We start from the raw sequence: 13,593 nt of genomic DNA, 5'->3' as shown, positions 1-13,593 counted from the left end.
TGAAAAATAATTCTCATATCATTGTGAGTCCCAATGCAATGCAATACAATGAATGCGTCCGTCTGCCTCAAGCTTTTCCACCTCCTTCCCTTACGTCATATGAGCCTAACATTCAGTCATAGAGTCGGCGACTAAACTGACGTCCCACTCCCGGCACCGCTTGGCTTTTCAACGCGGATGTTTTCCTCCTAGGACATCAGTAAAGCCTTCTCTCCAATGCTCCGCGCTGACAAAGCAGTTGTAGCGAACGCATTTAATAAGACATTCAATTGCAGTCGTGACAAGGTAGGAAAGAACTAAGCAGCAGAGATCGCAAAGTGATATAATCTCCCCGAGCGTGGTCCCTTCAATCTCGCTCACGCAAAACGTAAGGCGAGTGACGTTGCTTTCTCCAATTCAAGAGGGGGCGTTCACACCGAAGGCTGGAGCACGAAGCGTACTTTTCAGAATGACCGCCCGCACCAAATGTGAGGAGAAACTGTCATCATCGTTCCTTCCATCGCCAAATTTGGCGAGAGCATGTGATTTGAGCGAAGTGGGTACACTAATAATCTCAAATATCTGTGGCTGGGTTTAGAGGGGCAAATTGAGTTGATAAAGAAGGTTCCAGACTGGCTTGCAGGCGAATGGAAACTGGAGGAGCTTACTAAACTAATCTACGTAGCTCTTGATGCCCTTGAAAAGTTTGAAGATCTTACGAATAAGGCTTAAAAAAAAAAGACTGGTTAGAAGGCTCGTGACGTCGAGACGGCTGAAGACATCTTTTGGAAATTTCATTCCAAACCCCCGAGGTATAAGAGAATGGGACCAGAAGGGAGGATCGGCGTCTTTGTGGGAACTAGATTAATGAAGAAGTTTAGCGCCATTTTGGAGGTGCTAGCAGAGGAAACTGGGCTATATCGATGAATTTCAGGAAATGGAGGCCCAGTGTCCACAGCATGTGAAAGGAGGGATGGGTGACGTGTTATGAGACTATAGAAGATGGTGGGAGTGGTGATGTGAATAATGAACCTCTTTCCTCATGTATTCTTGCTGGAACTCGGAGAGTAGACTAAAAGTTTAGCCTTCCATTCTTATATCGGCATAATATGCTTTAGAAGAGAGCATGTAGGAGGAGTTTAGGATGCACACATATTGTGGGGCGGGAATTTTGGAACCAGAGTCGATGTCCAATTCAGTGGTGTCTGACTCACTACTAGAACACTATCTGCAAAACACCAGAAGACCACTAGACTAAAAGTGTCAATAGCACATTTCTGCCCTTTACCAATCTCTCCCATCGGCTCATTCCTACGCTTTCCCTCCACTACCCTCCACATACCCGGGCAAAACCTCCCCTTTCCTTGCCTCCTCCCCTCTCAAGCTTGGCTTAACCCTCAACAGCCCCTCCAGCTCCTTCAATCTCTTCTCCAGCCCGCCAATGTCCCCACCCGCCTCCTTACTCTCCTTGATAACCGTCTCCAACTCTTCCTTCTCTGCAATCAAAACCCTCCACCGCATAATCTCTTCCTCCCAAAAGAACAACAAATTCACAACCTTCTTCTGTGCATGTACTGAAATAAACGACAATTGATGCGCGAACTTCGACGTAATGGCTTTCGTATCAACCCCAACCCCGGTATCCTCTCCAGCTTCTGCTTCTTTCAACGCCCCATTTTTAACAAGCGCGCGGTATATTTGGGCGGAGATAGATTTCGAGCGTGTTATCCCGCCGACTAAGAACGATGCTTCACACAGTTTTAAAGGATCGGGTTCCCCAAGTTGGTATGTGAACAAGGCGTCTTGTTCGGCGGGGTCGAGGTCGTATTGCTGGGGTGCGAGAGCGAGATTCGGGATCGCATTTTGCATGAAGCGTGTGAAGCTAAATTTGAGCGAGCCGGATGGAGTACGCTGCATCGTTGCACTCTGTGATTTTCGAGTTCTTACTATGGGACTTTGGGACGCGATGCAGTGGAACGTTGGTCGTTGGGTAGGAAAGACGGTTACCTGCTAAGAAGGGGTTGGAAGTTAAACTCTCATGGTGTATGCCTAGTTCCAATTCATATAGTCGGAAGTTCATTGCGTGTCTGTGTGTGCAATAGCACAGCCCTCTGTCGTGCTACATCACAGTGCTCCGCCCACCTCGTGGGCAGATGCGCATTCCCTATTGGATAATTCGAAGTTCTGAGGTAGACTTTAGCCGGAATGTGTGTGTTGAAGAAGAGCATGCATATTTTTCGAGAAAGCGAAGGCAGAGGTGCTAAAGTTCTATGAAGCGAGCAAATATGTGCGGCTGAAGAATTTATGTCACGTGGTCGCGTGAGACAGTGGATTTACGCGCAAAGTAGATAACGGTAGGAATCTGTGTTTTTCTGATATTCGACGAGATATACATGCAGTGTTCGCACAAATAGATCATAATGCAATCGCCTAGACTCCAACGCTAATGCAGATAGTAGATATCTCAAACGCCTGCTCAAAGCCGAAGCCGAATCAGAACGACATCTAATGCGACAACATAGTCAATCTCTTAGCGACAAACCACGCCCAATATAGTGGTGCATAATCTTCACTCGGCACCCCACTCCACTTCCCAGCAATTGCTCCCAACGCGAGATCACTATACAGTGCGGAGAAGAAGCCAAAAACTGCAATAAATGCAAGTAGTGCACCGCCGAATGTATGCTTGTATGCTTCCCATAAAGTCTTAAAGCCGCGTTGGGGAAGTCCCAAGTGCTTTTTATACCAGTATGCAGCGGTGATCATGGGGATGATGGCGATGGCGATGGCGAAGCCGTAAGTGAGGTTTCGGACGTCCTTGTTGTGCCGGAAGGAGGTATAAATAAGGGCACCGAGACCCACCATACCAGTGACTGTGCCTAGGAGATAGAGAGTCAGCCAGTAGAGAGGATTGTGGTTGGTGCTGCTAGGTGTGTCGTTAGGGTCGTTAGGGTCGGAGAAGAAGGTGGTGCGAGTTGTATTGTGTTGAGTGTACATTTGGCTTGGTTGTGGTGAGCCGTATGGATGGTACGGGGTGTATTGATGAGACGTGTTGCTTAAGAGCATTGCTCCGTCCGAGGAAGCTTTAGCCTCGCGGTGGGAGATGACGGCGCGGTGGATGGTTATGCAAGCGAGGGATACAGATGTGACAAGCTTCCAGACACCAATCAAAACGAAGTGCCAACTCAGACGGCAGCGGTGGATTGATATTGAAGCGATAGGAATGCATGTCACTAACGTTACGCTTGCCAAGAAGATGTCGAACTTAGTGGATGTCAGGCGATGCCATGGCCACACTGGGGACCTCCCAACGCCGATCCAGGCAATAGTCCAGTATGTGAGGAGATGAGAGATGATCCCAATAGCTCCGTAAGGTAGAGCGTAGCATTGGATCTCGCCAACCGGTCCAGCAGTACGATTTGGAGTTCCAAACATGTTGTTAATATGATCGGATATGTCTGGCAGAGCTCGGGCAGATGCTGTTCGGGTGTTGAAAAGAAGTACAATGAACAGTATCCCTACCCACGATGTGGATAGAACCATTGAGAATGTATTTGCTCGTCGGATCGATATGCGAGCCATCGGTTGAATAGAGGGGTGGGCCGAGCGAGAGAAACGGTGGTTTACTTGATTATGCAAGGAGGGCTAGTCCTCAAGCAGTCAGACTCTTGCAGAGAGGATCCTCAATCTCGTGGGAGGAATGTAGCTGGCGGCTGAAGGTTGTGATTCAGGAGGCCGCACTTTCGATTAGAAACCAAGGCAGATCGCGGATAAGCCGGGAAAGGACTAAAGACAACGTGAGGGAGCTTAACATCAAGTTAGTCATGCATGTTTGAGAACGCTCGTTGAGACGCGAAGAAGAGTGACAAATGAAATGAGATAGCTCCATACTTAAGCAGCTTGGAAACCAAATCCACTGTAGCTTTCAGGAGAAGAAATCAGGGCTGAGGTACGGCAGGAAAACATCCAATGATAATACGCTAAAGTATTGTACAAGAAGATGCTTCCAAGAAGAAGGATCAGCGCCAGGGTAAACGGAACCGAAACGCAGTACGGACAGATGTCCTTGAGAATATGTGATCGTCAGGCCTTCATATATCTTTAATCAGGAAACCAACAAGGCTGGCCCCCATCGGCAGTGGCTGAGGGTCGCCTGAGGGTCGCCCGCAAACATGAGTGACCAAAAGAGGTCACTCAAGCCACAGATAGCGCGAGGTTCTTGGCCGTGATGGACGAGATGTTGCTGTGGCTTGTATTGGTTCAGCCGAAAGCTGGTTCAGGAAAAGCGCTATCAGATTAGGGATGGGGAGGCACCCGAAGCGTTGCCTTGCGGCCTGCTGAAATGAAACCCGAGAGAGAGCGAGGCCAAGGGCCAATGAAGTCACTTAGGAGATGTGGCAGTGTGTAGCCAAGTAAAACTTGGTGAAGAGCATGTTGAGACGCCCAAGTGAGAGGCGGAGGCGAAGCTTCTGTTCCCCCTTCCTCGCCCTCATTTCAGTGCGCAACATGACAAAAGGGCGAAAGATGGTCAGGAAATGACTAAGCCCTAGCAATATCAGCATGGAATAAATTGGATTTACGAAGAAAAGTGAAGACCAGGTGGAGTGAAGATCTGCCCTGAGGTTTGCCTCCCTGAAGCGACAGCTTGTGAAGTGAAGGGCGAGCAAAGGAGGTGGCAGATCAGCCCTCGGTATCGAGAGGTTGGTCTGTGCACCAGGCGGCTTATCGATAACGTATCTTTGGAAGCTTTCCAAAGGATTTTGACTGAAGTTTGTCAACATGGGTTGGCAATGTGTGAAAAAAGGCAATAAATTTCTCTTATGCGACGCCAGAGACGCAACTCGGTTCTCCAGCGGTGCTCCTCTGCTTTCCAGCCAGTAAGATCCTCACAGTTAACAAACGATGGCGGCTCTTCTGCCGATGTCCTCTGCGCCCTATGAGTCAGGCAAGCCATAGAACAAATACAAGAGTACCATTTACCAGGTGTTGAACCTAGTACTCAGAGTTATACACCCGTCAAACCATATCTCGCTTTTCAAAATGGATTCCAAGGAATGGCAGCGTGTTGTTGGCGACCAAAGGTTTCTTATCTCAACATCTCGAGACTTGCTCCCCCATGAATTCGTGCAAGAGGCCTTCAATCACCCAGATATGTACTGGACGAAACCGACCTCCCCAGCCAACATGAAACGATTGCTCGATAACTCGTGCACCCTCGGTCTCTACAAGGGTCAGGCGGACGTTGCAAGTACCAAATTTACTCCTATCGGCATGGCTCGGCTCATCACAGATCATGTAACGTTCGCCTACCTGACGGACGTGTACATCGTGAAAGAGTACAGGAAGTTCGGGTTGGGCAGATGGCTGATCGCTTGCTGTAAGGAGATGGTACAGGAGATGCCAGAGCTGCGGCGTTGCGTGCTTCTAACAGGCAGTGAGGCCATGCAGAAATTGTATGAACGCGAGATGGGCATGGAGGTGTTTGGGGAACGGAAGGGTGGGTTAGTCGCAATGGGAGCTCAGAAGGCAGACCTTGTGGCAGCCAGCGCGGGGAAAGACGAACAACCGAGCTGCTGAGATGCCGACTCCCAGGACTACGGATTGGGATCGTGTCATGGCGAGGGCCCGTCGGGGGAGCAGATATCAGTGGCGGGATGCGCCGCGTGGGCAGACGGAGTGGTGACAGTGGGAAAGGGCATTTCAGGTTAGCGCAGAATGCGGTTAGCGCAAATCTCGCCATTCCAAGCTTCATTATCCAACCAGGATGCCGCGGCCGGCGGGCACTTTCACCACCACAACCAGCCAAACCAAGTAGTCCCTACATTCACCCACCGCCATGTCCGACTTATTAATGTGCTCCTTCCGATCGCCCTTCGCAATCCTGACATTCACTCTACCCCTACCCATTTCTGCCAGCCCTCTGACCCCCTAACCTGCCGTAAACACTCCCGACAGTTTCCGTATCCTGTCTTCATATCTCCGTATTACGGAACCGCTTCTCAAATTTATTTAGGTAATCTAGGACACATGGGCAGAGACACCATGTCCAGGGCATCTCCACAATCTCCCAGAATGCTCAAGCGGAAGCGATCGGGCACAGCGCCCTTGACCCCTCCATTGTCGACGCACGATGCGGAAGGCGCCAGACTCCTTGACCGAGCCGTGAATGTTCTCTCCACCGCCGCCACCGCTCTTTCCCAGGTCACTGTTTTGTACCAGAGCGATCACTATGCTAGAGACAGCCTTGTCCGTGCAGTTGAGCGCCTCACAAAGACGTATGAAGCAGGCGGGAAGCTTCTGATTTGCGGCGTGGGCAAGAGCGGGCTTGTCGGGATGAAAATGGTGGCTACCATGAAGAGCCTTGGACTTGGCGCTTCCTTTCTACATGCTTCCGAGGCCCTGCATGGTGACCTGGGAGATCTGAGATCTGTACGTGCAACCCCTAAACGTTTAGCGCTGTGCACAGTGCTTATATAAACCCCAGAGCGATGCTATCATGTTCGTCTCATTCTCCGGAAAGACGCCTGAACTCCTCAGTCTCCTCCACCACATCCCGAAATCCAATACAGTCCTCGCCATTACATCCCACACCAGCACCGGCGATTGTCCTCTCTTAATGGGACGGCCTGATGCGGTCCTACTGCCCGCGCCCATACATGAAGCTGAGGAAATATCGTTTGGAGTGTGTGCACCAACTACGTCCACAACGGTGGCGATTGCGGTTGGAGATATGCTGGCGCTCACAGTCGCTGAGGCCATACACCAGGGCAACACCAAACAGATCTTCCAGCGCAATCACCCAGGAGGCTCGATTGGAGCCCAGGCGCGGCAGCCTGTAAGTGGCGAAGAGGCAGAGGAGGAGATCAGCCCCAAAAGATGCCCGAGTATGCCATCACCAGATTGAATATACCGTTGCTCGCATGGAGACCGCCTCCAGGCATTCATGTCCCGAAATAGAGTTTGGGGTGTTTTCCGTCCGCTTCTACCCATGTTGTGAATCCGTGTCCTAGCTGTCCAACCGATGGGATTGCCTCTCTTTATTTTCCGTGTTCTCGTGCTTCATAATTAGTTTTCGAAGCCGATAATCTACTACCGAAAAGGTAATGGAAACTCGGAAATACAGTTCGCTGTGCTGATCTCTGTTTCACAACCTGCAAATCCTGCTTCTATCATTCTACCTCTACAAATGCGTCTGTAGTGGCTGATCGCAGACCCGAAGCTAACTCGTTGTCTATAAAGTGTCACTATCTTCTAATCCCCACTGCACGTGACGATTCCAAGATCTGTTTGAATTCTGGGAGCGTCATGTTGGCCTTGAGGGCGAACTCGGGTGGCCACCTGTACTGAGCGATCGCGCTCTCCCAGTCGTCCTGGTTCATGAGCCGTGCCATTTCGAAGGTTAGGTAAGGCCAGCTTCCATGGCTCTCCGAATTATAATGAATCGACAGAAGCAGTGACCATATAGGAAATTAAGCAGGCTTCAAAGAAGAAGGAGTGCCTTTCTAATTGCCTACCTGTTTCCCTATGGGTCTTCTTGGCCTTTTAACGCTGGTACATGACTCCTAACCATAACTTCTGTCAGAGCTTAATCCACTACCTATATTTTCCCTGCCCGAGATGAGTATTGCCAAAGCAGTAGCAAAACGCAGCATTTACTGACATTCCCAGCTGGTTCCAACACTGTCACCAACAAATTACGGCCGCTTCCCGGCCTATCTCGCCTCAGCTAACTCAACTGGAGCAATCGCCCTTGTCAAGCCTGGGACATTGGACGATGCCCCACTTCAATTCACCCACAGAGCACAGTGGTTCCGTCGTTGTTGTGACGAAATCACTGTCTTACTCTAGAAGTCTCGTATGAGACCGCCAAACCATAATCAAGCCCTTCTCCCGCCCACTGTCCACCTTGCTCTCCTCTCCTCCCGCAAATTTCCACCACTGTAAATTTCACCTCCAGCGGAATCTCTACCTTTGTATTTATCTCTTTCAGCCTTTCTGAAACCCTCGTCCACCTGTTATGCTATTCAAACACGACTAGTCTCCAGGCAACCACTAGAAGTGAATCCAATCGAAACTGTCCTTGACAAGGGAGGATTACCGCTAGTATTACTAAAACTACGATCGATATTCTACAGAGAACCCTGGAGTGTGTCACCCAGAAGCCCTCGCAGGCCACCAAGGACGAGGCTGGCATGTATGGGCAATGGGTGACCGACCTCTATAGCGTGATGAATGAGAGAGTTTATCGGTTCTATCTTAAGTATATGAGCACACCAATTCTTAAAAGCAGGATTGAGGAGGTTATTAAGCCATTCAACTAGATGATTGAGAATACACCATGTTAGTATTTCAATACACATCGCGGAATATGAACAAGGAGAATCTAATTTCTTGAATTCTCGCTGGATTAAAGGAGTTTTCACAGGATGGCAAAAATTTGTAACGAGTCGCCCCGCCATGCGAAGCAGCTACACCAGACCTCCTTTCGACACTCCCTTGGAAACAACGGCCTCTATACTGTACAATGACTCGGTAAGCGACTGCTATACGAAAGCAGGTTCGAACATCCTATTCTAAACAGATAAGCGACGACAACACCATCAATACCACTCCACAGAACTACATCCTTAGCCCCAGAAATCCCCACCAGTTATGGAGCACTCCGTCAATGCGACATGCGGCTCCCAATACTGACTGCGGCTCCATTATCATCCTGGTCAATTTCCTTAACAATCTCACTACCTTTTCACCGGGTACCCTCCACATCAAGGGTTCCCAACAGCGCAGACTTACCAGAATATCCTTCATTTTCAAAATACTGCAGGTGTTATAATTAGACTCTTTTTCATTTGCGATGCCTTTGAGAAGACAAGTATCGAGTTTCTCTCCATAATTTCCAATTCCACATACACCCCTTGCTTCCTTTACATCGCATTTCACGGCGTTCTTTCATGGAACCTACCTTGTGGGAGGGAGATATTGTTTGGGGATATGTGCCGTGAGGGGAAAACATGAATTCTGACTCTTTAATATCTATCTTACAATCAGTCTGGAAGTAGCACTTGGTTCCTATTCACATTGATTTAGAGGTTCCAAAAGAGTAATTGATTATTTATTTAATAAAATCTCAGTCAGCGTTAAGCTAGGGAATGGGGAAGGAGGTATCCGAACTCGAACTCGCCTGATGCCTGTAAGGTAGAGGTATGCTTCGGTTGGTGTTTGTCGCTGAGTTGTCGCTGAGTTCATTGCACGCGGATTGCCAAAGATAATTGTTGGGGGTGTGATTACACCCAAGTATAACATTGCACTGCCGTAACCGGAGCCTCAACTTTTTGCCTTTAGTCCCAGCCCATCTCCATTCTCCCTCTCCTTCGCAGCATTCACAAGCAGCTAATTCTCTACACCCACACCTCAGCATTCCATCCTGCCCTCACAACAACTTCAAGAGCCCCTTACCTCTCCACTCGTAACCACCTTCTCCTTCTTTTCCCTTTCATCCTCCACCTCCTTAGTTGGACCCTCATACCCAATCGCCTTCAACCACTTCGGGTCAATATTCTGAACTTGCAGATATGGCGAGAGGTCAGAGCCTGGGACAAGGTTTAGCTTGGAGTACCCCATGCCTAAGTGTGCCCAAGGGTTTTTATGTAGGTATTGGATGTCGAAATCTTCGTAGCGTGGGGTTTCAATGAGTTCGATGTATTGGAGGGAGGAGCCTGGCCAGACAGCTGTGCAAAGCTGAATTAACAAATGAAGTAAAGCTTGTTTTAAAGTGTGCGATAGAGGGAGGTGGAAAGCGTAGAGGGTTACGACTTACCGTTCACACGCCCGGTGTCGTTATTTCTATACCAACTTCTACACGAATCTTTCCAGACGGTATGCTTAATCCACTCCTGCGCATGCTCGTTGAACGAGTCTGTAATATCTTGACGCGGAACCCAGCTCTTGATGTGGTCGCGTTGCATCTTCTTGATGAGCTGGATTGCGTATTCGGAGACGCTAAGAAGTGGTCCAGTTACACTGCCGTTTTCTACTGGCCTAATCACAATCACCTACCTTTCTTGATTATTACGTGGACAAGAAATATGACGTACCAAGTTGGCCCAATAAACATCAACCAGTTAGGGATATCGGGGCAGCCAAGGCCTAGATAGCTCTCTGGCGCTTCCTTCCACTTTTCATACAGGTCCACACCGTTCTTGCCAATGACAGGGAATCGAGGGCGGTATGTGACGTCGAAGCCTGTAGCGCAGACGATAGTATCGACCTTCCTTTCTTCGCCATCTTCTCCCACCACTCCATCTTCGGTGATAGCGCCTACAGCAGTGAAGTGCACGTCAACGTTCTCTTTTTGAATGGCTTCCATGTATGGATCTCCTGGTGTAACACGGCGGCCTGGAGAGAGTTAGTTTCCCTAAGTTTTGGGGGGCTGGGCTTCTTACATCCAACCTCCCATTTCGGTGTGAACCCTTCCAACAAACGCCTGTCCTTGATGAACTCGGCCATCCGCGCCTTGAACATCTCCTGAGCGCCCTTCTGTGCGTCCGAGCCTGCATAGAACAAACTCCACAACCCATTCACCTGATTCTCGATATCTTTTGCATGGGCAACTAGTTGCTTGGGATCCCTTCGGAAAGCGTCTTTCTCCTCATCAGTGTATTCTTTGTTCTGGCCGTAATTGTTCGCAATCTGTACGAACCAAACTCCAGTTCGAACGAAGACGTCTATGTGCTTGACATGAGGCTGCATGGTCGGTACAGTTTGAATAGAAGACGCCCCGGATCCAATCACTGCAACACGATCATTCTTCCACTGCTCTTTCTGATATTCCTCTGGCCAGTATGCGGTGTGTATGACTCGGCCCTTGAACTTGTCTAATCCAGGGATCTTCGGCCATTTGAAGTTATTTAAGATACCTGTCGCGTAGAGAAACAAATCGCACTCTTCAACAAACTCCTTTGTTTCGCTAGATCCCGGGTCTTTTTTCCGAAGCGTCACTTTCCATTTCCCGGTATCGTCTTGCCATTCCGATCGGACAACTTCGGTGTTGAAAGTCATGTACCTGCGGAGGTCAAAAGTGTCGACCACTTTGCGGAGATACTTCTGGATATCTTGAGCATAGGAGAAGAATCGTGGCCAGTCGGGATTTAGAGCAAAGCTGTAAGTGTAGGCGTGCGATGGGATGTCGCAGGCACATCCTATACAGCTCTGTTAGAAGCTGTCTGCCAATTTGTAAATGTTGTAGGGACTAAGAGCCGCCTCGACCAAGGAGAATCTTACCCGGATACCTGTTCTCCAACCACGTGCCTCCTAGGTCAGCGTTCTTCTCATATATGACATGCTCCACATTCTCGCAGTACTTCTGGATCTGGTACGCCATCAAGATGCCCGAGAAGCCGGCGCCAACTGTGAGGACTTTGATATGGCGGGTTGATGGATCCTCCGCCAGTTAGCGGTAAGTTACTCGGAGACATGTAAACAGTCTTACATTGTAAGATATGTCAGGGATGGAATACCCCCCTGAACCTGGGGTAGAGTAGTCCCATTTACCATTAGAGTCAAGAGAGTTCAGATCGGGTGACATTTTTGCTCGATGAATTCTAAGCGTACAGGTGTATTGGAAGAGAAGAGGAGGTGGAGTCGTTCAGTCAAAGAGCAGCCACTACTTGAAGAGAATTTTAGAGCAAGTTGCGATCGTACCTTACACCCGTTAGAAACTGAAGGAGCAAGTTCTAGTTGGGGCGGGTTTTAATAGGAGCGTAGCTCTATCAAGTCTAAACAAGGCGTCGCGGAACTTGACGCGGTGATATCAGAGCGCGTGATTGCTAGAGTAATTGGAGAGCTTGGAAGGTGGGTATAGGTGCCGTCTTACTTCTAGGGATATTCTAGGGTAGTTTTATGTAGGTGGTAGGTTGCAGGGTTTATTATGATCCCTAGTTGCAAGGCACTGTCACTTAAGTATGGCTTCAGAGTTGGGAGAAGGAAGGGAACCCGCTCAGGTACTCCTTCCAGTTGACCAGCCAACATACCTCGGCTGCAACCAGACTTCATCTGGAATGAGTCGCGCAATCTGACATGCCTCTTCCTGGGCGAGCAAAATTCCTAGGCTATGACGTACCTCATAAGGCCATTGTGGAGTTCCGCTTACGTTTACTAAGATCGGATACCTGGCGGGAATGGAACGCGTTACTTTGCGGGGTACACTCCGGGTCACGGTTCCTCCAAGGCTAGCAAAGATTGAAGCTAGAAGCTGTACATGTAGAGGACGTGTAGAACCCTCACGGAGACCTTGACTTGAAAGTGTGCATTGGCAATGGAAATTCGCACCATGGAGATTTAAAATACTGAATGTCGCGCTAGCTACGACTGGACAATTCTATACAATTTTCAGAGTCAGCAGTTTTATGTAGATTAAATTGTTTGCAACGTCGGGCTTACTTATTGTTCTGAAGAGATCGCACCATACCTGGCGCTAGAAGGTGTTTGACGCCATCATCGCTCATCTTTCATGCTGATCGTACCCTGTCTGTTTATCCTTATAAGAACATGGGTGACTGTACGGATGGTACCCTAACCATGGAGGAAATTGGATGCTGTCATACCTGTAGAGTTTAATTTAACTGTTACGAAGGAAGGATGTCAGTCTCTACGTGAGGGTCGTTACATTGTTAGCTTCAATCATTCGACGGGAGTGTTCTTGATGCTCACTACCATAATGGAGGGGCCGTAACAAATTGAAGGTAGAGCTAACGTGACAAGGGAAGGTTGGCGTGAAAATAAGACATCAGAATGCGGTATTCTGGACAGAGCTATCATCATATATCGGGGATAAGAGGACATTGGGGACTAGATACCCAACGGCCCTTTTGAGTTAGCGTAGCCACGTGAGAACACCCACTCCATGAATCAAGGACATCCTCTCACACTTCAGACGTCTAACGACATCCGAACTTCATCAATGCTTGCTTGCCGAAATCCTGGAGACAACAACTGTTTCGTATGCATCCCGCATTGCCGGTTCAACCTTCGGTACGTAGCGCCGATCTGGAATACGGACCCTAGGATCACGAGCCGGTATTTGCGAGTGCGAAGTCATCATCTGTGACCCCAGGTTTCGAGTGAACGGTGGTGCGTCCATCGAAAAGATTTTCTCCTTGCGTAACGCACCGTCATGTACATATGTCCATCCGTAACATATCCAGCTTCACCCCGAGCTTTACAAATTGTTCCATCTCGCTTGCAAGACAGCAAAGCAGTCACGCCTTTGACCACACCACGGACCCACCACACAAATCAACGAAAGCACTCATCGTGAGGGCTAAAATGTGGTGACACAACGACAAGATCGGTATAGCTTTAATTCTCCACGTTATTTGTCGTGCTTCTGGTGTCTTCTCGGTCAAATTCCGCATCTCAAGCCTCATCGGCAGTTGAATCTCAGCTCTTTTGCCGGGAGTCTCTCCCACATTACCCCAAGAATTCGCCCCGTTCCAGCCCTAGGATGCATTGGCCATTCCCATGGGGTTCCGAACGCCCAATCAAGACGGTATTTCCTGCAGATATAAGCGTGGGTCTCCATGTTATGCATTATTGCCCTGTACCGCATTCGTCCCG

At 49.0% G+C, this 13,593-nt stretch overlaps 5 protein-coding genes across 5 annotated transcripts; 2 read left to right on the top strand and 3 right to left on the bottom strand.

The window, feature by feature from the left end:
* Window positions 1-396: 396 nt before the first annotated feature.
* On the bottom strand, window positions 397-1,896 carry BDR25DRAFT_313093 (uncharacterized protein; the record flags this gene model as incomplete). Its single annotated transcript, XM_033691356.1, has 3 exons — window positions 397-561; window positions 1,194-1,233; window positions 1,322-1,896. 3 exons carry the CDS (start codon window positions 1,894-1,896, stop codon window positions 397-399), a joined length of 780 nt encoding a protein of 259 aa, XP_033549429.1.
* A 439-nt stretch (window positions 1,897-2,335) lies between these two features.
* BDR25DRAFT_284127 (uncharacterized protein) lies at window positions 2,336-4,035 on the bottom strand. The gene is made up of 2 exons (XM_033688099.1): window positions 3,871-4,035; window positions 2,336-3,785 (listed from the first exon to the last, which is right to left on the bottom strand). The coding sequence occupies exon 2, from the start codon at window positions 3,559-3,561 to the stop codon at window positions 2,485-2,487; it is 1,077 nt and encodes a 358-aa protein (XP_033549428.1). The 5' UTR covers window positions 3,562-3,785; window positions 3,871-4,035; the 3' UTR covers window positions 2,336-2,484.
* A 954-nt stretch (window positions 4,036-4,989) lies between these two features.
* On the top strand, window positions 4,990-5,769 carry BDR25DRAFT_302716 (acetyltransferase). Its single transcript, XM_033689856.1, has one exon. It carries the CDS (start codon window positions 5,020-5,022, stop codon window positions 5,554-5,556), a length of 537 nt encoding a protein of 178 aa, XP_033549427.1. The 5' UTR covers window positions 4,990-5,019; the 3' UTR covers window positions 5,557-5,769.
* Window positions 5,770-5,786: 17 nt separating this feature from the next.
* BDR25DRAFT_284122 (SIS domain-containing protein) lies at window positions 5,787-7,036 on the top strand. Its single transcript, XM_033688098.1, has 2 exons — window positions 5,787-6,408; window positions 6,464-7,036. Exons 1-2 carry the CDS (start codon window positions 6,007-6,009, stop codon window positions 6,881-6,883), a joined length of 822 nt encoding a protein of 273 aa, XP_033549426.1. The 5' UTR covers window positions 5,787-6,006; the 3' UTR covers window positions 6,884-7,036.
* A 2,309-nt stretch (window positions 7,037-9,345) lies between these two features.
* BDR25DRAFT_259042 (FAD/NAD(P)-binding domain-containing protein) lies at window positions 9,346-11,563 on the bottom strand (the record flags this gene model as incomplete). The annotated part of the gene is made up of 6 exons (XM_033686563.1): window positions 9,346-9,707; window positions 9,797-10,017; window positions 10,074-10,374; window positions 10,422-11,177; window positions 11,260-11,419; window positions 11,444-11,563. 6 exons carry the CDS (start codon window positions 11,561-11,563, stop codon window positions 9,421-9,423), a joined length of 1,845 nt encoding a protein of 614 aa, XP_033549425.1. The 3' UTR covers window positions 9,346-9,420.
* Window positions 11,564-13,593: the final 2,030 nt, after the last annotated feature.

The sequence above is a fragment of the Lindgomyces ingoldianus genome, assembly GCF_010093535.1.
Source record: "Lindgomyces ingoldianus strain ATCC 200398 unplaced genomic scaffold BDR25scaffold_11, whole genome shotgun sequence".
In the NCBI taxonomy this organism is placed as follows: domain Eukaryota; kingdom Fungi; phylum Ascomycota; class Dothideomycetes; order Pleosporales; family Lindgomycetaceae; genus Lindgomyces; species Lindgomyces ingoldianus.
Note: the sequence above shows the minus strand (reverse complement) of the source record. Positions and strands in the feature narration are given on the sequence as shown.